Source organism: Melanerpes formicivorus, unplaced genomic scaffold (genome assembly GCF_026170545.1).
Source record: "Melanerpes formicivorus ecotype bairdi unplaced genomic scaffold, bMelFor1.0.p_v2 SCAF_161, whole genome shotgun sequence".
Taxonomy (NCBI): Eukaryota; Metazoa; Chordata; class Aves; order Piciformes; family Picidae; genus Melanerpes; species Melanerpes formicivorus.
This window is the reverse complement of record NW_027142513.1, coordinates 319,951-346,520: the sequence shown is the minus strand read 5'-3', so window position 1 is coordinate 346,520 and position 26,570 is coordinate 319,951. Positions and strand designations below refer to the sequence as shown.

Below are 26,570 nucleotides of genomic sequence, written 5' to 3'. Positions count from 1 at the left end.
ATTACACCATAGGGTTTCAATTTAACAGTGGTAAAATTGTTCAATTGTATTTTCAGCTTTTTTATTCTTTGGCCAGTTGACTAAATAATGCCCTGTTAAAAAAATAACAATCCTATTTATACTTTACAAATCTTTTATTATACCCTTAAATATCTGATATCTATAGCTAAAATCCCACTGGAATTTAAATAAACACATGGGATGGTCAATAAATATTGCTATGATGAAAGAGTATTTTTGTAGGTATTTTGTGAACTATTTATCAGTGTGGTGGTGTGTGCATGTACATATATATATATACACATATGCATTCATGGTGTGTATATATATGTGTGTATATACATATATACACACACCGAAAAAGTCCCAACACATACATGCATATATATATATATATGGCAAAGCTAAATGAAAAGTGAGCATGAGAAAGTCATTACACATCTGTCAGTATTAAGTGGATTTTACAACTCTCCTTTCATGATGGAGTTTTTACTTAGAGTTCCCTCTGTTGATCTGTTTTCGATTACTTCAGATCTTTATAAAATGAACTACAAAAACACAATTTAAAAAACTGGCATCCATCACCAGTGACTGCATCCAAGTGTAAGAAAATAGAAAAGTTGGACACTGAAAAACTGGTCTAATTTTTATTGTACATGGATGTCCTCCTCACAGAAAGTCAGCTGGTTTAAATTCGTTCTGTTATGATTTGTAATATCTAAATGGAATTTTCTTCAAAGTGCTCTTGATTGATTGACCCTTAGCTGAACGTTTTGTTTTTATTTTGAGGCTGACAATAATGTTTGTTGGCATGTGTTCTGCTTCAACTGTGTTGGGACGCCATGAAGCTATCTTTATGAGTCATCCAACCACAATACTAAATACATGTCAGCAAAGGAAATATTATCCAAAAAGGGAAAAATCCCTTTGATGTACTTCAGCATGCAGAGATTTCTGCGAGTTTTGGAAGCTCTGTACGCTTGTAAGGGACGGTGTACACTTACACTTTTTTTTTCTCTGCCTACTCCAAGCCTCACAGACCACCCATTGCTCAAAAACAGTTCTGCTCTTTCAGCGGCAAAGTGTGTCATTTGGTTTTAGCACATTCATTTGCTGGGCTGCTGTGTTTATATTGAGGGAAGCCAAACTGAGAGATGAAATGTTACAAGGGTGAAGTACAAAGTAGACTCAATTTTTCTCAAGTTAGGAGATGCTAGTAATTTATAGCGTGGCTCCAATTTTCATTTTTATGTAACAGTGGAAAGAATTAACAAAATGTGCAGCTCTGGGAAGAAAGAGATGGGGAAGACAAGAGGAGGAGCAGGGAAGGAGAGGGGGAGACACAAAGGGGAGAGTTTTTGTCAGATATTCATAGAAGGGTAGGAAAACCATTCTGCTTAGCTAGCAGTGCCCTCCTGAGACAGGGTGGCAGCAAGCGAGGAAAATAACAAGATAAATGAAATTTTTGCAGCTGCTAGTAAAATATTGAGAATCTGCACTTTTTTATTGATCTTTATGATCCTGTTGCCAAGAGCCACTTTGCGGTGACAAAATATGTTGACAAGTGCATATCTCACTGCCATGAAAAATGTGGTAAAAGATTCTCCTTATGTCTGCAGTGTTATACAAGGAACAAATTGCATTGCTACAGCCAATTCTTTATAGAAAGTCTAAATTTAAGACATACCAACCCTAAACACTTTTATCTTGAACTTCAGGCTAACGTTTGTAGCAATTCTTCACTCAGAAAACCAGTTGAGGCCTAACATTTTTTTTTTTTTTGGTCTATAGATGCTTTTCTGCCTTACATAAGCTCTTGTAAAAAATGGTCATTTCTTGGTACTTTGACTGTATCATTTTGGTATGTAATCCTTCAGCGAGAGTAGAGTGTTCTTGTATATATTGAATTTCTATCCATCTCACAGGAGTATGTCTTACTGTTACATGTGAAGCCTAAGGGAAAAGTCACTACGAACTGATAACATTTTTATTTTATCTTATGCCCAATTCTAATCTTACGCAGTTTTTGCCCCCACGTATATCTGTCGACTGTAGGAGTATCACTCTGAAGCTATTTACATCCGTGCAAGATCAGGACAAGGCTCTTGTTCTTATGCTAGAGTCTCCAGGATTCCCCCCACAATCAACTTTCAATTCAGTAGTCTAGGAATATCCGTAGTCTTTTCCCACAGAGTGATGTGATGAGATATCAATTTATGGTAGCATTAATTTGTACTTACTGAAGGATTGTTGACATTACCCTCATGTTCCATACAGACTAAGATTTTTATGGTTGTGTATTCAGATTAAACCCCTTTCTAATTTTCCCTAAACCAAAGTCTGTTTTACTCAACACCCCATGATCTCTTTTGGTGGTGTATTGCTGTAATGAAAGGCCACGTCATGCTACTTCAAAGATCTTGTTAAATGAACTTATTCAAATGAAAGAACTGTTGTGTATTTACCCACAAATTGTGCTAACTTTATCTTAGATAGCAAATACGAAGCTGTTGACTGAACTGAATGCATCATTCTGATGCTTGTACTGTATGGGCAAAATGTGAAATTTCTAAAGTCACTTGAAGAGGGACATTGCAAGAAGATACCTGCCTTTTAGTAAAATCTTGGTGTTTGTAAAATCTTAGTGTTTAAAATAGTTTAGGTAAAAAGCACCTGTAAGTCCTTTATTACCCTGTGCTACAGAAACAAATTTCTTCCCTAATGATAGATTTAGTTTCAAAATAATCAGAAAGTTATCATTTACTTAATTGCAAAAATGCTTTTAAAAAAAAAAAAAAGAGAAATAAAAAGATTTGTGTTGTAATGTTGTGTATGAGAAGAGGAGAATATTTTCTTCCTAAATTAGGTATTTTTCTTTTTCTTTTGATTAGGTCAAATATTTTCTACCGGGCTTGTATAGACATCCCAAGAGGCACTGAACTGTTGGTGTGGTACAATGACAGCTACACATCTTTCTTTGGCATCCCTCTCCAGTGCATTGCACAAGATGAAAACTGTAAGTATTTCCTTGCATCTCTGCATGTGTAAGCCAGCTATACCCTGAAGTACTTTAAGACAAATGAAAGTGGTTGTATATTTAAGGTAAACTTGACGTGCACAAAATAAAACCCTGACACTGGTACACTTAAGCTGTGCAAAAGCACAGTATGCTTACCTAAATAAATGGAGGTGTTTGGAAGTGTGCAGGTAAGTGCAATTAACTAGCAAATTTTCCATCATATCAAACCCACATAGCTTGGTAGCGTGAAGAAACACTCTCCCTTACAAATGATTCATTCCTTGTCTATTCTTAACCAATTTTCTTGACCCTATCTACTGTTAGATCCCTCACAAGACATTGTCTTGCCAAAACAGCAATGCATTGCAGGTCCATGAGGCCTATGTTAATGATTTTTCATTCTGTTACCACTGGATATGTCAAGGAAAGCTTTGTCTGACTGTTGACATGAGATCCTTGTGGTTAAAAGGTAAAAGCCAGCTTCTTCATAAAAAAGCACAGTGTAAGTAACCTGAAATGACAATGAACCTCCATTCCATCATGACCATCCCAGTTTATACCTATTCTACACTTTCTCAGCATTTTGGTTTCAGTTTGCTGAAAATTGTCACAAAGTTGTAGCTTGTAACATAGACCCAGCACAATCCAGTGCTTGATATCTGTGTCTGTAATGGCTGTGGGTCATCCAAGCACGCCCTTTAGTTTCACTGTTTGTGTGTGGAACTTGATTAGAGCTTGCATCAAAGACCACCCTTCCATTTTGACAACTATGTGTATCTATGTGGTGGAAAAAAGCAATAATGGATGCCTGACCGACTTTGATCAAGTCACCTTGTGGCTATCCACACTTACTCTATTGCATATGAAATATATCTTTCAGGTCAAGCACTTGGATTCTTAAGCAACAATGCTAGTATGAACTTGTATCTCATAGCAACTTAAATACTGAACCATGCAGCAATAAACTAGCAAGAGAGCAGGGATTAAACTGTCAAAAATAAATATCCTTTTTCATCTTGAGTTTTCAAATCTGTTGGGCTTGAGAAAAGCTTAAAAGAAACCTAATTACCAGCAGTAATGTTTGCTGATAAAACTCATGCTCTGCAGTGTACAATGTAGAAATATTATTTTTTCTTTCATGAGCTGAAGCTTACAAAACATTTATTTTAAAAGCAAAGCATTATGGCTGAAATCTCTAAATAGTGTCACTGCTGTGAGAGAAACCATACTTTTATCCACAGAGAGACTGACTAAGTAGATGAAATTAATGTCTGAGCATGGAACCTGCTGCTGGCAAGTATATGACATGTGACACTGAAGCCCTCAAAGTAGACTTTCTGCTCATTCTCCTCCAGTTGGATTATTTTCACCCAGTACAAACTCTTCCTATATTCCTTAGGCCTTTAGCATTCTGCTGTTATTACTACAGTGAATTTTTATGAATACAGTTTTCTAAAGAAAAGATTTTTATTAGAGAATGTTGGGGCAAAATAAAAGCGTACACATTGCCCCTTTTACTGAATGGACACAGACTATGTGTAATATGTCTGGAAACTTGTAACAGAGAGCCCCATAGATGTAACTCTGCTTAGCAACCAAGTCCTCAGATATTCCAGAAAAGAACAGCCTAGGAAGGACCTCAACTTCAGTACCATGCAATATTATAATATAAGAGTAACTTTGATTAATGGAAGATATTAGAATACAACCGGGATTACTTAAAGTATTACCAAAAGTTTAGTTTGTATTACATTTTTATTGTGCATTAAATAATGTTGGATGAGTTCAGCTTGCAGCTGAAATTTAGTTATTGTATTTTCTCTTACAAATGTGCCATCATGACTTACCTAAACAGACCTGAAGTTTCTAATCTTCTGTTTAGAAGGTGCTATATACCTATGTGTTTGTGTATGCATATAAACTCATTGTGACAGGAACTGAATGTAGGGACATATGTAGGCACACACATGAAATTGCAGCATATTTAATTTTTAAATCCACGTTAAAGTATTATTTTATGAGATTAAGCATGCCAAGATTAGAAATCACAAAAACAGTACTGGGATTTTTTTTTTTTTTTCTTTAATTTTCCGTACCATCTTTCATTAGCTGACTCTTTTTGTTTTGTTTTGGTTTGGGTTTTGGTTGGTTTTGTTTTTTTTTTTCTTTTCTGTATGATTCCTGCTTCATTCAGTGCACAATCTAGGTGGTAGTCAAAGAGTGAGGCAGCCGTTCAACTTCTGTATGTTTGACCTCCTGTCTTCCTTAACATGCAAGATCCAAATTCAACACTAAATCACTTCTTTGTAAGAACATTGTATTGCACTTGTTGCTGAAATACCTGAGTGTTTCATAAGCCATAGTTAAATGGGGGTCATAAGACTTTGATGAACTTGAAACAGTTTTGGTTCCTATTTTGTAGGTGAGAAATTGATGCACAAAGGTATCTCTGCCTATACTTTGCATGGTCTTGTGGTTGTCTGACTGCTATTAGCCTTAATCATATGAGCCAATGATGAAATCACTGGCTTTGGCTGTGTGACTATTTGTGAGGTGTAATAGTAAAATATCTTTAATGGCTGCCTTTTAAAAGGATAAGGGAGCTACTGATGCAGTACAGACCTGCTGTATTGCAAGGAATGTCCAGGCAAGGATTCTTTTTCCCCATGCTCTCAAAATTCATGCTTGTCTGTCATATAGCAATTGAGCATGCTGACTGCAACATGCAGAGTCAGGGTATCAAGAGTGCAGCAGCATTTTCTTTCAGATGGCAATCCTGTTGTGCAATCAATGTATAGCACAGTCAGGTTTCTCTGGGTCCTTTCAGTCTCAGACACCCCTTTGCATGATTTTTCAGTGTCACAGAATACGGATCATGCATTCAGAACATTGTCTCATTCAAGCTCATATTTTTTTTTGTGCATTGTTAAAATAAAATTGTTTAATTCTAGTGTCAAGGAAATGGATGTTGTTGGGGTTTTTTTGTTTGTTTGTTTTAATATTTTTTTTGTCTCCCAACACTGTATTAGTTTTTAAAAAAGCATAAAAAGGATCTTATTTACTTTTCTTGTTTTCTCCCAGTGAATGTCCCTTCGACTGTAATGGAGGCCATGTCCAGACAAGACACCCTACAGCCATTTAATAAAAGTAGCAAACTCTCCCCTGCCACTCCACAGCGATCCATAGTATTTCCACAGACTCCGTGTAGCAGGAATTTTTCTCTCCTGGATAAGTCTGGGTCCATCGAGTCAGGATTTAACCAGATCAGTGTCAAAAACCAGCGAGTTCTTGCAAGCCCAACATCAACAAGCCAACTAAATTCTGAGTTCAGTGACTGGCATCTTTGGAAATGTGGGCAATGCTTTAAGACTTTCACCCAGCGGATCCTCTTACAGATGCATGTGTGTACGCAGAACCCTGACAGGTAAAGCCCAGGCTCTCTTTATTTCTGTATCTACTGATAGCCAGATCCACTGCTTTCTTCTTTTATCAAACTGTTATCATTTCCAAACCCAAACCATTATTAGAAGAAGCCTGTACAACATAATTCATCCACAGCTGTGTGAAGTAAGCCGATAAAAACTATTGCTTGACTTCACTATTTGTAAAAACATTTGGTGCCTAAATGTGCAGATAAAAGGAAATAGCTAAGGATATAATCTTGTTTTCAGAATGGTTGGGTACATCTGATGGAGGCAACAAAATAGAAGGAAAGTTTATTAATATCATAGATGGAAAAATGAGGTCAAGATAATTAAAAGTCTCTCTGTCTTCCAAAGATAATCTAACTTGCTGCTCAGTGGCTGTCACAGTCATTTCAGGGTTCACCTATAGTGTGCAATGTGTATGAACTTAATTAAGTACTAAGAGGTAATGAATTGGAATTTTTTGCTTAGTACTATTTTTCTTCAGAGCATGCAAACCCATAAATCGTGCAAAGCTGTCAAAAGGAAATACCTACTCCACTAGTGATGTGGAGGAAAACAGATGCCACTTATTCAATAAACTAATATCCACACAGAAGAAAAATGTTGACTAGATACCTCAGAGTCAAAGTTGGTTTGAAAGTTTGTCAATACAGAGTTTTATGGCCGTGAACTGAGGATGAAATTTAGCTGAACAAGTGAATTAAAATTTCAGGTACTCTGACTGGTGGCACAGTAAATATAATGGAAACATTATTTATGAATCAAAGCTGGTTTATTTGACAACTTTGATAGCTGGCAGGACAAAAGACAAAAATCAAATTAATTCAATAAAAAAGACTGCCCATGTTTTGTCTCTTCTTCAGCTGTGAGGAAGGCTTGAGCAGAGCAGCTGAGTCCCTAGTGGAAGGTTGTTCTAAAAGCAGCATTTAATTGTGAATTACATTTAGCCAAAATACTATCAAAAATAGCCAGCCTCTGTATGTGTGTTTGTATGCATGTCTGTGTCTCTTTGTGTATGTGGTTATCTATGTGTACGCCTATACTTGTACAGTTCCGTGGATGTAGAGATTTTGCAACATAAATCACATTTTTCGGGAGGAAACGTGAAGCATGCTACAGGCAAACTGGATTCCATGTAAATCTTCATAGAACTTAAAGGGCTGATAATATTATGGATGCAAACAAGACCTTACGACATTTTCTGAATTTTATGCTGGCCTTAACATAAGCAATCAGCATACTAAGGAAGCTGTAGGACACATCTGCCAATTGAAGTGCCACAATGTAGAAGTGCTGAAAGGCTTGCTTCCCTAAGTGTTGTGGGCTCCTATACTTCCAGTACAAATGCTGTGTCAGGATATCTAGAACAGACATGTTCTGAGGCTCCTTCATGTACCTTTTCAGTGTTTTATCTAACTAGGTATGATGCCTAGATTTCATTCATTCCTTCACTTCAGCTAAGAACAAAGCTGCAAATAGTTAATGCAAGAATAGTATCATAGTATCACAGTATCATTCAGGGTTGGAAGGGACCACAAGGATCATCTAGTTCCAATCCCCCTGCCATAGGCAGGGACACCCCACACTAGATCAGGCTGGCCAGAGCCTTGTCCAGCCTGCTCTTAAACACCCCCAGGGACGGGGCCTCAACCACCTCCCTGGACAACCCATTCCAGGGCTTCACCACTCTCATGGTGAAGAACCTCCTCCTCACATCCAGCCTGAATCTCCCCACCTCCAGCTTCATTCCATTCCCCCTAGTCCTATCACTACCTGAGATCCTTCCCCAGCCTTCCTGTAGGCCCCCTTCAGATACTGGAAGGCCACAATTAGGTCACCTCGGAGCCTTCTCTTCTGCAGACTGAACAGCCCCAATTCCTTCAGTCTGTCCTCATAGGAGAGGTGCTCCAGCCCTCTGATCATCCCTGTGGCCCTTCTCTGGACACGTTCCAGCACCTCTACATCCCTCTTGTAATAGGGGTTCCAGAACTGGACACAGTACTCCAGGTGGGGTCTCACCAGAGCTGAGTAGAGGGGGAGGATCTCCTCCCTCGTCCTGCTGTCTTTTCTCATGGGGCTGTTCTGCATTCTGAGGGATAGTTAAAGAGTAAATGTGGATAAGTCTATCCTACAACAGGGTCTGTCATCTTGGAAATGAGAAATTTTGAGTTTTATTTATTAAATTTTATTTATTTACTTTAATTTTCTCCTAAGTATCTTGTATCTTGAATCAAGTATTACCAAAAACAGAGGCTGGATTTTCAGTCTTCCCTCTTAGAAGTGAACACCCTGATTCACGATTACAGACTCTTGACATCTTACCATTTTTTCTCTCCTGTGCCTATCCAATTTGTCCATGCAGAACAGCTTCAACAAGAAAAAGCAGAGCATTTTTAGCTTAGAATACCCTACAGCTTAGCAACAGAAAATTGTCTTGATTGGAAGAAAAGTTGGTTCCCCTAGGAGCAAAGAGTAGAGAAAGGACTCAGCACATCTGAGGAGGTTTGGGGTGGAGAGGAGGTAAGTCAAGATTCTGACTTGAAGTCTTGAATCCCAGAAGTTTTCAGGAAGATTCAAACCATGTTAGCATGTTTTTCTCAATATTGACACTGGCTGGTTTAGTTTATTTCCTCTTTGTCTTGTTGGGGTTTTGTGAACCCTGTTCATAAGAAACATTGCATCATGTGTTATATATAGAGCAGAAATCTTAAATGAGCTTCCAATATACACTTAGGATCAATCTGTTGCATAAATACTACATACTGCAGTGCTCCGTGCTGTGACATCTATGTGCCCACTGTACTGAAAAATGGCTTACATCTTTATGTTCTCATTAAACACATTGTGCAGACTCCTTGTGGAGGCCAGTTTTGTAATGCCACCTGTGTTCCTGTGAGGTATGCCATCAACATTACTTCTTTAACAGCATTTCCCAATAGGTCTTTAGAGTATTATATGGGATGTCAATCACGTGAACCTGTTTAGCTCACTCCAATTCATTCAGTGTTTGAAATTACCAAAACAACAGTTTTGCAGATTATAACTGCTAAAGGATCTGGATTCTCATATCCCTGTTTAGAAATCTTTACAGGTTGATCTTACTTCACAGAAAGCTTTTTATACCAGTGATTTACTGACACAGTGGCTGGAAAGAAGATATCTTTGGTTTCTTAAGTATATTGCATTATTCTGAAGGAGTGTTGTACAAAATTTCCTAGAGACAAGAAAATGGGGAATAATCTGTGAAAACATACTTGCTTGCTAGCCTGAAGTACTGGGGGCAGCTCACTGATTTGTATTTTCTCAACGCTACCTGCAGCACCTCTCTGGCTGATAAACAGTTTTCCATTTATTGTCAGCGATTTGTGAGCAGACTAGCCACTGTATCTTTGATGTTATTGAGTCAGTAGGGCCTGTCTTCTCTAGGAAATGACTTTAGACTATCTGTTCTGGCTTGGTATTTGTTTTTCAACAATGTTGACTACCTACAAGCATGAGGTGCAGGGAAAATATCTCTGAATCTCTTCAGGACTCCAATTCATGGACTGATATTTGAAACAAGAAGACTATTTCAGGGTTTAGAATAAGAAAGAAATGTGAAGTAGTTTAGATTCAGAAAACATCTTAATGACAGCAGACATTTTTAAAAAGCCAAGATATACTTAGTTCTGTTAAGAAGTAAGGAAGAAATGGTCCTATTTAACAGGTAGGTGATTTGATAAATAAAAGTATATTTTAAAATTATTAATACAAAATCATCTACTGTGTTTGCTATTTTTGATCAAGATTAGGATTTTAATTTAAATTAAAATTAATTTAAAATTATTTACTGGCTTACTTACAATTGACATCTCCCACAGAGATATATATTTTTTTAAAAGTTATATTTTGTAGGGCTTCCCTCCAAACTTCATGATAACTGGGGCTGGAGTGGCTGTCAGAGGTGAAGATTTAAATTCATGCATCTGAGACTTTCTGAGCCTTTGGGAATTTTTTTTTTTTTTTTTTAGATTTGCCCAGACAGAAGCATTTTTAACAATTATCACTTGAAGCAGGATACAGAAAACTATTTTGTGTTGGGTTTTGTTTGTTTGCAATTTTTTGTTTTGTTTTGTTGGTTTTTGCTTCCCCCTGCTGCAGAAATTCCACACAAGTGTATCCGGGGAAGATCCAGAGAAGGGTAACCAAAAGCCTTTGTGCACAGTGATTAATTTTTAGAGAGAAAAAAAAATTAACAGCAACCATTTTTCTGATATGATACAGTCTCTTCTAATGACAGCTTTCTTCTTTCTCACTATGATCACCATATTCAGGGTATTGGTGCTGATGGAAGGCAGACGGCTGCAGTTCCCAAAAGCTCTCTGTGACATATTTTCATATACATTATATACATCCGTGGGAGATACAGTCTCAGGGACTGGCATGTCAGTTTGAGCAAAAACTCATTCTACAGGTGTGCTCAAGGTGATAGATAGTGGGTGTTAACTGGCCCTTGCAATTATTAGACATCATTTTACTCAAGTCTTTCTGTAGCGTCTCAATTTAACAAATTGAGAGGTTTTTGGTTTTTTTTAAGCAGGAGTTTGAAGTTCAAATTTGCCAGATTAATAGATCTTTTTCTCTTAAATCATAGATCAGTCCTTTGGGTTCAACGGAGTGCTGTCCTGCAGTTTCAGACCCTCACAAGTTCTTATTTTCACTTCTTCTTAGCCTTCAAGAAGGAGAAAAAACACATTTAACTGCATGCCATTCCCTCTGCCTTCAGTTAGTTCTTTCTAGCTTCTCTAAGGTGAAAAAAATACAGCAATATGCTAATTTGTGTCCCTGATTTGACAGAGTTTCATTGATAGAGTTGCAGGTATTCAGGAACTCACCATTATATGAAATTTCTCTTGTAAGGATTGCAGTGAGATTCCACATGCTCCTTGAAAACAGCAAATTCACTGTTTAGGAGGCTTCACTGGCAACTTCTTTATGAGGAAAGAACTTAAAACAAAGTTTGAGAATTCAGTGGAAAATAACAGCAAGATTTTTCAAGATTCTAATAATTCAAAGTATGAATTATTTACAGTTTTTAATATGCTTATATTGGTTGGTTGCATCTAGAATTCAGGAACTGGGAAATGTATTGTACTATCAGATAAATATTAGAAGATAAATAACTAAAAGCTGTGTCACTTCTGCTAAATGAAAATCCAGAAAGAATCAGTTTAAATACAGAGTTGTCTGTCAGCACCTATTCCAAATTCAAAGTATGGATTTTTTTCTGTTTTCCTCATGATACACACAAAGAATGAACTTCGGTGAAGTTTAATAAACCTTACAGGCTAGCATGGGTTTTGTACTGCTTTTACACATGATGTAGTTTTACCCAGAAAAAAGGTCAGCTACAAATGTGAGAGAAGTGAGAAAATGGTAAGAAAATGTAACTTCAAGATTTAAATAACTATAAAACCTGGAAACTATTACAGTATAGTTACTGTTTTCTGAATTTCAATTTGAATGCCTTGTGTTCCTATCGTGATCTGATATATGTAGTCAGGTTTTTCTAAGGACCCTATCATGTAGTCAATAATTGCCTGCATGATAGGGTCTCTAGGAAAACCTGGTGTACTCTACGTGTTCACAAACTTAGATAGCTGCTTGGTGATACACAGTGTTAATAACAACAGTATAATTTTTCTGACAGGAGACTTTGCTTTTAGGTAAGAAGGTTCCCTTTCCTTTAGCTTGGACATGAAGGCATGTAGTTAGGTGTTCAATTAAATTAAATTTTAAATTTTTCAATTTTTTGAACATTAATATTCTGGAGCATCAACAAACACCTGGGCTGTGACACAGCTACATGTACATTCACGTGGGTGCAGTGAAGCTGAAAAAAACACAATATGTTCTTGGTTATTCTAGTGGAAGTTAGTTTTCGGGGCTGGGGCTGCATTCAGTCTAGCAGCATGTCTTTGAGAATGCAGCCTATAAAGATTACTGGTTTTGTCACTGTGTCCCTGCTCCTTCTGTCTGTAAAGCTCTGCTATAAAGAGGTAACTGTCTTAATTCATCGTCTCACTGCAGACTGCAGTGATGGCAGAAGACATAACAGCTACATCAAAGAGAGGCCTGCTCCACCCATGCCAATGCGCTCACTGAACTGAGCATTGCTCATGTTTAATCCTTCTGCACCATTTTAATTTTCTTTTAAAACAACATGTTGGTTTTATTTTCTGCCAAGAAATATTTCTGAACACAGTAAAAAGGTTATCAGGGAGCAAAATGATAACTTTTACACTTACTTAGTTATTTGCTTTTTCTCTTTGAAAAAAATAGTAGTATCCAAAAGTTTTGGCATATTTGAACTTGCTGTTGTGCAAAACAGATGCAGTATTTTTTGCATTTTTTATAGTGTTTCAATGCATTTGTAGGATTTATTTTTAAAATGAGCTTTGTTTAATGTGTCCCATGTATCTAGCTTGTAAAATTTGTTTACATTGCCCATTTTTGTGGTGAACCAGAATCACTTGTGTATAAACTGAAGAAATGCCTTCCTTGTTAAAAGGAAGGTGACATCCTTAGTTATTGTTTTCCCTAGACATGGATGAAGGGGGGAAAAAAATAACCAAAGTGGTCTAACGATAGGTGATTTTTTTATGGAGGTTTTTCTTGAGCATCAGCCACTGAAGAGTGTACTGAGTACATTGGTTAATATCCTTTGCAAACATGAAACTTGTTTTGAGTCAATGTAGGAGGCAAAAACATTTTACTTGGCATGACAATGTTTAATTATAACTGTTTTGGAATTTTGACTATTTACAGCCATGTTACAGAGTAACTTTTCACTTATGAAATTAATCACACTAACTGTTAAAAATTTAACAGATTAATTTGCTTTATGTACTGTTGTATCATTTATTGTGGTAGCCATTAAAAATAGATAACCAGAGGCTAATAGTTGTTAATGGTCCCTTTCACTATTAGAAAATCAATGTTTCATGGGTGCAGAATATCTTAGTGTGCTCTTTTGGCTTAAAAGTGTTTGAATTCAAAATATGCAAACAAATAAATCTGTATTCACAAATCATCTTTGTTTGCCAGTATGTGCACTTTCATGTCAAGTTTAACAAATATTTGCTGTGCACATAATAAGAGAAACAGATATCCAGTACTTTAAAAAAAAAAATAGCTTTTTTTTTTTTTTTGAGTGCCACATCATCTTGATTAAGAAAGCTTTCCACAGCTTTTAGACATTTCTTTGAAACTTGTTGGAGAGGAGTTAGATTTTCAAGTGTAAGTAATTAAAATTGTAAGCTATTGAGTTATTGACCAATACTGAGCTATTAATCAAGCTAAAAAATTCTACAATCAGGGTTCAGTGCTTTGAAGCACTGCAAAATAATAGTATTTGTGTTCAGTCATGCAAGTAGCCACAATTAAGCAGTTCACTTGACAAATGAGATAGTTCACATTATTTTGCACTTAATTGAATTGTACATGCTTGGCCACCATTGTCTCGTTCCCTTTAATTTTGGTTTCTAGCAATTTAAACATATACATTTATTAAAGAGAGTACAATTAAGTTCCTATTGGCCACTGGCTCTAGAAATGCAGATATCAAGAGCTGTGCCTTAAAATGGTGTACAGGGTGGAAATCATTAATATCCCCCTAGAAAAATGCTTAATTTTGTCAGCCAAAAGTTTGATGAGCATGCCACTGACCTAAACCAAGTGTGAACAGGATATTGATATTAAATGACTTTTACCGATCAGAAATATACAGATATGGTCTTTACACTTTATTTTACCTAGCAGCGATATTTGGATTTCAGCAGTCCTGTGTAAACTTGATGTTTTGTATCCTTTTCTTTCTCTGTTTATAGTCTGTTCTGATTCTAAATTTGTAACATATCAGTCAGTTTTATTTGTTTGCTGTATTTGTTTTAACAAAATATGTTGTTGAAGACCTAAGTTCTGGATTTTATTTCAAGATCACAAAAAAGGCTTTTACAGGCTGAGTGGGAGAAATGTGTTCATTAAATCCAGATATTTCAGTAAGAAAATAGGAAGGCAATCATAACACAATGGTTAGTTTTTTCCCAGTGTCTCTAATGAAAAGTGTGATCTCAAAAAAAAAATAAAGTCCTCCAAAGCAATATGAAGAATCCACCTAGACTATAGGTATAGCAGCCAGATACATGTTTGTAGGTGAAACTGTAGCTTGCACCAATGGAAGATTTCATTAGTGTCTTGCTTCCAATGCGTGAAGAAATTTTTATGCCTGAGGAGCACCCTATTGAGTTTGGGAGATATAAGGCAGGCATGTGATGTGTAGTGCAGGCTCACTACTTTGCTGAATTATGTTTTGAGGGGCATTATGTCCATGGACTCTCAGTCAATTCCTGCACAATCATTTTGCATTAGGTAAGGAGGTAATGAAGCTTTGCATATGTATCTCCCAAGAAAGCACCAGAGAAGTACACCTGCAGTTCTTCCTGGAAATTAAGGGGAGACCAGATGCTACTGCCTGTATGGTTTCTTGCTCACATCAATAGAAAGCATTGATGGCATGTTTTTTCTCTTTCCTATTGCAGGCCCTACCAGTGTGGTCACTGCTCACAGTCTTTCTCCCAACCTTCAGAGCTGAGGAATCACGTAGTTACACACTCCAGTGACAGGCCTTTCAAGTGTGGCTACTGCGGTCGTGCCTTTGCTGGTGCCACAACACTCAACAATCACATCCGGACACATACTGGGGAAAAGCCCTTCAAGTAAGTACTTGAAGCCAGCATCCCTTGCCTGCTGAGATTAGAGAGTGAAATGCGTTACTTCTGTTCACTGGTATCACTGCTCCACACCAGCACATGTAGAGGTTCCCTTGAAAGCCAAGGTCAGACCACCACATAAAACTGTTGTGGTGTGGCTGAAATCAGAATTAAACCAGGCTTGATTTTGGGTGCCTTGCAAGCCTTCAATGATTTTCTGTCCTCTAAAGAGAACTTGATTGTTTTAATTAAATGACAAGCTGCTACTGGAGAACCATAGCTGAAAATACACTGAAGACTGAGACAGACTGTGCTGTAAAAGCATTAAAATGATTCTTTGTTGCTCATATACTGAGATAGATAGAGCTTCACATAAAAGCTAATTTGGAACTGGTTAAATAGAGGGGAGAAATGCACCTTTTTTTTTTTTTTTTTTGTCTCAGAATTACTGAATAGAAAAGTAACCTTGGCTTGTGGTTTATGTTTGGTATGAGCACAATAATGAATTGACAGTGTTCAGCTGTCCAAATGACAAGGGAAAAAAATAAAATTGCCTAGTCAGGATTGTTTTTAGTTAAAAAGACTGCTTATTTCTGCAGTTTATGTTTACTGAAATTACAGCCAAACACACACCTGAGTCTCAGAATTTTTCCTTCTGTGCTCACCTCCAGCCATAGCATAACTGATCCAGATGGATTTTGCCTTCTATTGCACAAGACTCTGCATACCTGACAGAAGGTGTTCTCCAAAACAGAATACATGTTTTCCATATTTGTGTCTGTGCCTTTGCTGAGCCAACAGGCACAGATTTTACCGATATCAGACTTGGCGTAATACCAGTCTGGAAAACAAAATAAGGTACTGATATCAATGTATTATATATTGATACCACTTCTTTTGGAAGCAACCCAATGTTCCTACGAAGAATGGGAATTAATGTAGAAGAAGGTGTGTGTTTCCCTCCAAGAAATGCTCATCCTCCATCTGCACTTCTCCATTTGTTTTTCTTTTCTACTTTTACTGTACTGTGCTCTCAATCTGGTTAATGTAAGAGAGCTCAGCCATGAGGCCTGTCAGAACCCCTCATAACAAGCTCAGTAGAGATACCAGTAGAGATGCTTTGCCTCCATATATGGTTGAAAGGAACCCTGGCCTTCATACATGTCTCTGCTGGGGGCAAGCGGACAGAGCCAGGAACCAAATACTGCATACCTAGTACAGAAGAGCTTGCATACCAGGAATCATGGCTAGGATAGTGCTGTTGGTGGCAAAACTCAGAAACTCAGAACATCTAAACTTCTGCTCCTCTAAAGCCAGTATGTTGAATGCTCAGAGCTCATGGAAAGTGAGCCAAAAATAGTGTGAGCAATCAGATTGATTTTATCTAGTTGCTGTGTAAATAGATTTTAGTAATTAATGGAAGAGGTTTCCGGGTCAAAATGGAAAATAGATTTCTTTTAATGTTAAGGTGTTACTTATGTGTAACCTTGTTGACTCCACTTAATTTTTTTCCTTAACATCCTGTTTTTGTCATGTTTCCAATAGATCTGCTATTTTACCCCATTTAGAGTCATTATTTTTCCCCTTTGGTTTAGTAATTTTTTTCCCCTTTTCCAAAGTGGTCTTGACTACAGCACAACTTCATTTGTGAAGGGCTTAATGTGTGTACTGTAGTCAACAAATGGTTTGGGATTTGTTTGTTCATTTTGCCCTACTTATGCTGAACTGTTCAAATAGTCTTAAAGCTGTAGGGAAGAGCAACAAAAAATGTGGCTGCTTTGTGCTGTTTATTTGTGATGGCCTAATTTCATTCTTGTAAGGTTTTTATGAGTCTCTTCCCTAAACTCAAGGAGCAGTAGTACCGGTTTCTCTCTGGAAGACTTGTTGACATATTTGCAGTAAGTTGACCAGTAATTTCACATGAAGCTAAAACTGGAACTGCTGATCTTCCCATCCCTACTAGTCAGATAAGAGGACACATACGCTCTGATCCTGCAAGCTATTCAAAAGTGACAGATTTGCCTCCCATGCAGGACTGCTTGCATTTAAGAGAGAGGAGGGGCAGGAAACTTATCCAGAAGTCGATACGCTGTCTCTGCTGGAGGAACAAGAGATAGCTGCAGCTCATCTTGATGTCTCATCACCATTTAGATCCTCATTTGAAAAGGAGGGGTCAAAGACCTGGTATTAAGTAAACTTAGGGAAAAACCTTAACAAATTCTAGTAAACAAGAATGATAAAGCGGGAAAAAAAACCAAGACTTCTCGCTCTTGATTATGCAATTTAGATTTAAAATATTTTTTTACAATGGGATTCTGAGTATTCACTTACCAAAAAAAAAAAAAAAAAAAAAAAAAAAAAAAAGAGGTAAAAAAAAGAGAACAAGAAAAAGAAAAAAAAAAGGAAAAAAAAAGAAAAGAGAAAAAAGAAAGGAAAAAAAGGAAAAAGAAGAGTGCAGACCCAGAAAAGACCATTGAAATAGGGTTTCTGTATATCAAAAAATTCTATATGTGTGATAATATGCATTCTTCTGTCAAACAATATTTTTACTATTAGCAGTACTTAAATTCTAGCTAAATTATTTGTTAAATTAAAGGCATAATAGTAAAGGTATTACTGTGCTGGATTTCATATGTGAAAATATGTAGTTAGCTGAATAGTTAGCTTACCTCTACTGTCAATGCAATCTCACTATTTCTAATGCAGTAAGGCAGTTTTGTAGGCAGTATTTGAACACATTACAGCATGCATAGATTAAGTAGGCAATAGGAAACACTAAGTCTATGTTTGTACACCTATTTTTTTCAGGTGTTTTCAACAATGGTGAACGTGAGATGACAGCATTTTTCACTGTTATTTATGAAGTCTGTGATTAGTTAAAAAGCTTTTTCTGTGGGAAGACACTTTCTTTGTAAGTCTTAGGTAACTATGGATGTATGGCTGAAGACTTTTCTATTTGCTTTTCATTACAGATAACAATGCTAAGTGAGGTTATCTGTAGTCAAAGCTTTAACTGTATTGCCTGGACTGCAGGTCCAGTTAGAAGGGATTTCTTTTCATGTCATCACAAGCTATCAAGCTGGCCTCACCACTGTAAAGTTTTTGTGTATTCTTATCTTGCTCAAGTCTCCACTATGGCTGCTAGTCTGGGAACAAACCTCTTAAGTAAATTAAAAGGTAGGAGAAAAGGGAAAATCATTGGCCATCCCCATTTTCTTAAATTCTTCTCTCCCAGTCTCTTCCTTTTCAGTAAAATTTGAGAGTAGTTAAGGGACTTTGCAGAATCAGGGTTATGCAAACTTCTAAAGTTCAGAAGTCAATCAAGAGAATCAGAGGAAAGATTACTTTGGATAGGGATAACCCAGGTGTTTTTCAGTGTTGTTACTAAAATACAAGTAAATGTTCATTCCAGGTTGAATGTAGATGGTGTGCCTGCAGTAACATCTCAGCTTTGTCCTGGATTTTATTTGTTTTGTTTAGTATATTAACACTTTCTAATGAGTGTAAAACATGATGTAAGAGTAGTTCCTGAGTGAAATCTCAAAATGTTTGCTTAGAAGATAGCAAATGAAGACATTATTTCCTAAGATAGACTCTCAACATTTTCTGCAGCCAAAGCCTTTCACAGAGGATGACATAGACTTAGGAATTAAACCAATCCTGTTTGTAATCCTCAGTGTCAGTGTTTTGAAAGTACTGTGAAGCAAACAAGAAGATCAGTGACAATGAGGGCTATCTAACCAAAAGCAGAAAACCCAGCACCTTAGAAATAACAAAAACCCATTGATGTTCATGTTGTTTGTGAATTTAACAACCACTTTGTTTACAACCTCCACCTGAGAAAAAGCACCGGGAAATCTTGTCATAGAATCTGGTGTTTGATGAGGTTGGATGTTGTAGTACAATATTGCTCCTTACAATAAAAAGGCACAGGCATTTTGTAAAAAAAAAATCAAATAAAAAAAAAAATGTTTTTCACTGATGGCATCTAATTGTGTGAGGACTGTTGAATTTCTTCTTGATATCTTCATTTATTTCAGGGGCTGTTTAAATTACTCTTAAATGATGTAAGAAGGCTGAAGTGGAAATTAAGTGGTTTCTCATTATTGCCAATACTTGTATCTACACTTGAGGCTCAATCAAAACTTTGATCTATATTTAAAAGCCTGGGCTTGGGCTCGTTCCCATGTTTAGTTTGTGAGTGGTGCCTTGAGATGGGACTATTCCATTCTGTTTTGCCTTCCAACACAAAGCAAAAACATGCACACACATGGTCATAAGTCTCAAAGGCACAAGTAATTGCAGTGATTATTCTGCTATGACAGGCTGGGAAAGAATGGCTTATAGAGGGAAAGAATCATCTAAATTCAAAAGAAAAAATATTATTCCTTTCCCTCTTATTCCTACCTATCATGAGATAGTTACACTCACTGCTGTGACAATTACCTTCACCCTTCCTCTTGGCTTGTGTCCGGCAATAACTTCTCTGGATTGCACTGAAAAGAGGAGTCAGGGGCCTAATACAGGTCCCTGCCTGTAAGCCAGGTACTTACATACCTAAATCTATAGTCCTGAAACCACCATCCACACTCTTTTCATGTGCCTAGGAAATACTAGACATCTTAGGTACTATTTGAAGTTTACCTAGGTCTATGAGAAAGCCAAGGGTATTAGGTGCCTGGCCAAAGGCTTTATTCTCACTTTTGCCCAAGGGCTGAATAAAGTAAAGAATGCAGCCCAACCAGCAGCAGCATTTGGCACTCATGTCTCCTCTTTCCAAAGGGCAGATGCTTGTAGCTAGAGATTTATTCATTCCTGGTTTCTATTTAACATTCTTCTTTTCTGTGTCTACGTGAAAGTGTCCCAGAACAGCCTGTAGTTGGGAAGTTAGAGCACTAACATGGCTGAAGAAGCTTGTGGATAAAGGATGGGAACTTAACATTTTAAAGAAATACAGTGAGCCTTGCTCTGTGCTTTCAGGAGTAGTGCAAGGTGCTGAGTGAATGTGGCACCCAGCTTTAGAATCCCAGGCAAGCTCCAGAAAGTGTAAGGAGGCTTGCCACAGCTTCATGGCCAGTAGTTTTAAAGAGTAACTGTCATTTAGCTACCTCATACTCTTTCTCTGGTTCACATATGGCCCCTAGGCATCCTGACATAGCATGGTTCATTTATTTGGTCTGGCACTTAGAAATCGAGTGTTGCCACGCCTGATTTTGTAGGTTATTTTGCAATTGTGCCACCTAAGCTCGGTTAGGCAAGGATCCAAGCCTCCTACTACTCAGCAAGGAAAGCACTTGTCTTTGAAGACATCAAAATAACAAAACTATCAAGTTCAAGTAGATGGCAATATCTCATACAGACTAAGTTAACCCTGCAGCCTTAAAATTGATTCTAATGCCTCTGTGATAGATATATATTTATGTATATAAAAATAATACAATAATTTGCAAGTTTGTCAGGCAATGAAAGGTAGTATATTTTGACACACTAATCCAGTAACTAATCAGTTTTCTAATAAACAATCAGCAGTACACTAATGTGTCATCAGCACTTCAGGAGCTCTGGAGAGTGGATGATCTGCACATAGACGTTAATGAATACCCCAAAAATCATTAAGTGATCAATACTTCTGAGTTATTTTCATTGAGCTGATAGGTCTGATACATTAAAGCTGACATTTTACATTTGTCAAGATCACAGTGCAGTTTTTAACAGCAGAACAGGCTGCTAAAAATATTCCATGAAAGACAATTAAAGAAACACAACTTAGAAGTGTTGACGTTTTAGACTGGTACAGTAGCTTGAATGAATGACTCTGTAATGTCTGTGCTAAATGCTCCTGAAGCAGAACTTGCTTACAAAAAACTACTAATGTGAAAAATATTCCACATTTATGCATATGTGAAAATATCTTTATTTCTTCTTCTTCTTCTTTTTTTTTTTTTTTTATAGCAGCTAGATCAGTGACAGTGCACTTTCTATCATTCACATCAGTGAACAGAGAAAGATGAATATGAATTAGCTGAGCCTTTTGTTTTCCCCACGTCTCCTTTGAAGGTGAAAAATTTACAATAGTGATGTTTTTATGATAATCTTCTTTGAAGATAAAACATCACACAGTACCATTAAATCAAATCTGACTTTTGGAGCAAGCACCATAGGAGCCGTATCCGTATTTGTGAGTCATCAAACATCCCTATCTAGTGTTCAGAATGCAAATTAAGAGGGCAGTGTTTGGGAGATTAAATACGATAGACACTCTTTCAGAGAAGAGACAGGGAATTCATTCCAAGCTAATGATAACTCCCATCCTATCCCCTCCAAAATACAGTGGCTTTCTTCATTCATTCACACATTATTTTTTTTGTAGATTATGGTTCACTAAATAGAGTACAGGGTAGAAAGAGAGACAGCATAAAAGACAATAAACATAAAAGACAATAAACCAAACAGGGATGACTGTATTAAGTTCATGATCAACCCACACATTTGTCAAGGACTGTGGGTATTTTCAGATGGTAAAGCAACAACTAACTCTATGGTGCCTATTTAAAATGAATCCCACTTCATAGTCAGATCAGATAAACAAAGAGTTTTCTCTCTTGTTCTAGCACTGAACAATTATTGCTTTGTGATTTCTCTTCTTCCAATAGGCAATTGTGGATTTTAAATTAGCAGAAGGTGAAATTCTATTTGTCATCAATTTCTCCTAGGGGTTACAGAGCAGAAAACTGCAAACAAGCTGCTTCTTTGATGGCTCACTCCTAAAAATCTCTTTTTGTTCTTTATCTATTTGAACTGACAGTGATCAGAGCTACAGCAGGACAGGCCTCTCTGGAGAAATCACCTTCCCCCTGTCTATTGACAGATTCCTCTGTTCTGAATCAGACAGGCCTTGTCCCATCATAGGCATCAAGGCCTTGGAAGTAGCCACCAATTAAACCTCTTGAGCCAGTAAAATCTGAAGCCACTTTTGAGTGTCTGTTCTGATTAAGCAGGATGAGACAAAGCCCATCACCCTCCCCCAGAGCAGCTCCCTGGTCTCAATTTTCTCTCTTGCCTTCACCAGGTGCGAGAGGTGTGAGAGGAGCTTCACACAAGCCACCCAGCTGAGTCGACACCAGAGGATGCCCAATGAGTGCAAGCCAATAACAGAGAGCACAGAATCAATTGAAGTGGATTAACTGATTGACTGGTTGGAATTAAACTGCAAGGAAAGTCATGATTAAATGTCACGGACACTTAAGCAAAACCAAAGATTTCCTCTGAGCAACTTTCAATCAGTCCCAGAAAACCAAAAGCAGTAATAAAATAAGTAAGATGTTAAGAGATATTGATCCTGGCATGGAAGTGAGACCAGGAAAGAGATTATTTATTTATGACTAGGGATGAGTCTTATTTCAATTGACAAGTTACTTGGGACTGTTACCATTTCAAGTCCCACCATGTATTGCTTTAATACTAGAAGCCTTTATAATTGTTATTTAATGCCAAAGTGAGGAATCTCAAGGGTTCTTCTGCTCATAGTTATGACTGAGAATGCACATGGACTTGTTTATTGTTGCACCTTTTTTTGTAGCATGACTTAAGGACCCAGATGTAATCTGTACATTTGGCTAGGCTGGTCTAAGCTGAACTTGACAAGCTGTAACAAAAATTGCTGTGAGTGATCAAGAGCTGTATCTGGGTCAGTGTCAGCCTCCTCAGACCAAAGGGCATTTCATTTCCATAGTCTCATGCCTCACACTGTGTGCACTTTTTCATGAAAGTAGTTTCATTCAAACACTGCATTGACATAGATATTATGGGGGAAAAGAAAAAAAAAAAAAAGGAAAAACAAAAAAGAAGGGAAAAGAGAAAATGAATGTTGTATGTCTGCAAGCAGGCATTTCATAAAGAAGCCAGCAGGAAAGTAATGTTATGTTAATAGAGATCTCAAATTCAGTCTAACAGCTATGAAAGACAGAAGTGGTAGAAAGTATTTTAAATGTTTAAGATTCCAGTCTACATGCAAATCGTGTTATGAGGAACAAAAAAACAAGATGATGGTTTGTGTTCGGATGATTGATTTAAAGGCTTGATGATTTCTAGGAAAACTGATCAGAAATCCAAGCTGTAGTTCACTGATATTTCTACTTTCTTGGTTTGGAACAAATTGAAAATGCTCCTGTATTAGATGAAACTTTCAATATGCTTGGACTGAGCTTCAAAACAAAAGCTAAATCTGAACTCGGATACTTTGTAAATGACTTGGAAGCTTCGTTGAAGTCACTTCATGGAAACTTGCCTGGTATGGTCGTGAATGAAAGGAAGCCAAAATATTCCTAACATCAATGTAAAAAGCTCAGATGTCATTACATTGGTTCAATTTAACAATTTCCATATGGGCTTTTTTCAAGCTTTTATCGTTGATGTATTTCAAATTTCATGATTTTGTCTAATCAAAGAATGATTTTCACTTTTAGAGACCAGCAGTGTTTGCTTATATATTGTATATTGATTGTCTCAATGCTAGACCTGTCATTTAATAAAAATGTAAAAAGAAAAAAAAGGAAAAAGGAAAAAAAAAAAGGAAAAAAAAAATCACCAAAAAATTCCAAACCAACAAGAAGAAGAAGCAAAACCTGAACAGTTCTGAGGTCATGCTATATCCTAAGGTAAAACTGCAAAATAAATGTATGGAGATTATGGGGATTAAAACAGATTAATTCAGTTTTGTACCAAAACTGAAGTGCTGGGTTGCTCATAAGGGCTCAGTTGATTATATTAAATATTTTAAAAACATTTATGGGGATGATTTTAAATATGTAGAGAATTAAGTACCCAGTTCTGTAAAGGGCTAGACAGAATCAGCTACAAACTTAGTAATAGGTTCAGACCACTTGTGAATTCTGCAAAGAGCTCAAGCAGAAAATGAACATACAGTAAAATTAAAATAATACTAAAATGAATTCAGGATGTTGATTTATTATAGTACAGAAACTACACAGCAGAATCTGGACTTTCCAAAGCTTTGCATGGAATTACTTCAGGACTTACTGTATTTTTGTTTGGCCATTAAAAATGAAAAACATGGTGGAAAAAAAAAGTTAAATCATTTTTCTAGCAAGTATCCGATTATCTCATAAAGAGGCTTCAGCCTTTTGAGTTTTTCAGCTCTGTTTCTCAGTGCAGAGATGGGGAATGAGCAATTTTGTCATCACTTGCCTGATTTTATCCTCCAAACTCTAAGATTCTTAGCTGTTCTATAAATGTGTGTGTTTGTTTGTTTGTTTGTTTTTTAGGTTCAAAGATGCATGGGAAGCTGGGTAAGAAGAATTATAACTAAAAGGTGACTACTTGAACACTGCTTTGTATCTAGTGAGGCTAATCAAACAGAAAAAACTGAAATCTCATCCCAAACCACCCAGACCCTCATACCTGGTAGTTCACAACTTCCCTTATTTAGGAGACCTAATGTAAAGTATCATCTTGGTGGGGCAGCAACTTTTAGTTAACATTTAGTTTACAGAAGCTCTAGATCCCTGGTTAATTCTATTCTATTCTATCCTATCATTTTTGCAAGCAAACATATACTCACAAAAAAAACCCAGAGTAAGTGGGAAAAGAGCTATGTCATTATCTGAAAAACAAATCTGTTAGATCACTGGCTTGTACTGCTGCACTAACAGTAAACTTCTGTTTGGGGATGTAGTTAGTGGTAGTGCAGGGCACTGAGCCTCTTGCAGAAAGGGTTTTATATTTGAATCCTATGTGCTTACATATACTACAAATTCCTTGATTAATATATTTAGGCTTACTCATACGTTTTAGTTAAACGTGTGTCTAGATATTATCCTGAATGGGCATGAGGTAAAGAACAATTATTTCAATACTTTATTGGATTTTAAAAAAGAAGCTCCAGAGAAGGTCTTCTGCAAGACTTTTTAAAAACATTTTTAACATTTTTATTTTTTAACCCAAGTTGCCTGTGTAGATGACTGTGTCATGCCAGATGCCCAAGCACAATTTCAGTTATTACATTATTTTATACATGTCACTTTCACAACAGATTTGGCAGCATACGAAAGTGAAAGCTGTAATGCATCAGTGGGCTTTTCTGGAGTGTATCATTTGGTATTTTGTCAAAATATCACAAATGTAAAACTAACAGGAACAAACTAAAATTTATCCTGGGTTTGGACTAAACAGAATCAAGTTTCTCTCTGCTCTTCCCAGATGCTAAGTGAGTTTCTGCTCATGTGTCAGCAGAACATTTAGGTCTATTATGAATGTGTTTGCACACAGTAAACAGAAAACAGTAAGTGTAGTACAATTATCTTTAAATGTAGTGATTATGTGCCTGCCATTTCAGAATTTCTGATCCTCTTGATGTCTCTATTTTGTACTCTGGTAAATAAATAAAAGCTTGGGTTTTGTTTGGTTTTTGGTTTTTTTTTTTTTTTTTTGTCGTTGTGTTGTTTTATTTTGTTTTCCCCAGACCTGAACATGTTTGAAGTGATATTTTTTAATTGTGCCTATTTTTTATTTTATTTCAGTGTGGAGTTAAATTGTATACATTCATAGAGTTATTTCTTTCAGAGAGATGTTAGGTCCTTTATGAACCTGTAGTTACAGATCCCAGATTTGATCTTCTCTACTACAACTTGATGGTCTTCCCATGAAAGAAAGCTGAGTTGGGGATAATGTAATAAATGCAGCACATTACATACTAGAAACTTACAAGTTATATGTGTGTATCTTTTCTTTTGGTAACATCATCTCTCCTTTTAATTACTATTTATTATTTTTGTGGTGCCATTACACTATGTAATGCTGTCTCATAGATGACAAAATGATGTGATTTCAGATGAATAAATACCTGAAAGTCTAAAAGTAAGTTATCATTGCTTTTGAATCATCAACTGATATAATTTTAATTTTTTTTAATTTCTTTTTTTTTTTTTTTTTTTTTTTTTTTTTAGTTACAGTTACAAGTCTTTCTGTAGATCAGCTTCCAGAAAATAAAATATTCTGGGACTTCATGAAGCCTTTTAAAAATATTTTGTCTAGATATTCGAAGTTTTGACATCACCAAACCAATCCCCCCCAAAAAAAGTGCATAAATTCACCCAATAGATGTTAAAGTACATTGAAAGTGTCCTCCATTATAATAAAAATAATAATGACACTGTAATTAAACAGGTAAACAACTTGCTTGCATTTTTAAAACTTCATAAAACTGCATTTTTATTTTTTTTTTTTACTGCAAAGGACCAATTAGTCATGCATGTAGCTGTATTCTTGTGATAACAACTGTAAAGATTACACCTTGTGTAAATGAAAATAACAGTCACACATTTAAAAAGAAATGAAGATATGTAAATATATTTG

At 36.6% G+C, this 26,570-nt stretch overlaps 1 protein-coding gene across 2 annotated transcripts in view; it reads left to right on the top strand.

Moving 5' to 3' along the window:
* PRDM6 (PR/SET domain 6) overlaps positions 1-26,068 on the top strand; it is an 81,444-nt gene extending 55,376 nt beyond the window's left edge. The window contains exons 5-9 of one of the 2 annotated variants that reach the window (XR_010991216.1): positions 2,892-3,016; positions 6,101-6,443; positions 15,027-15,203; positions 22,267-23,854; positions 24,482-26,068. Coding sequence is in view for 1 of the 2 variants with exons in the window: in XM_068168954.1 (XP_068025055.1) it covers positions 2,892-3,016; positions 6,101-6,443; positions 15,027-15,203; positions 22,267-22,381 (760 nt within the window). In the remaining variant the exon portion in view is untranslated. Of the gene's footprint in view, positions 1-2,891; positions 3,017-6,100; positions 6,444-15,026; positions 15,204-22,266 lie in introns of both variants that reach the window. The other variant, XM_068168954.1, reaches the window with a different exon arrangement.
* The last annotated feature ends 502 nt before the right edge of the window (positions 26,069-26,570 follow it).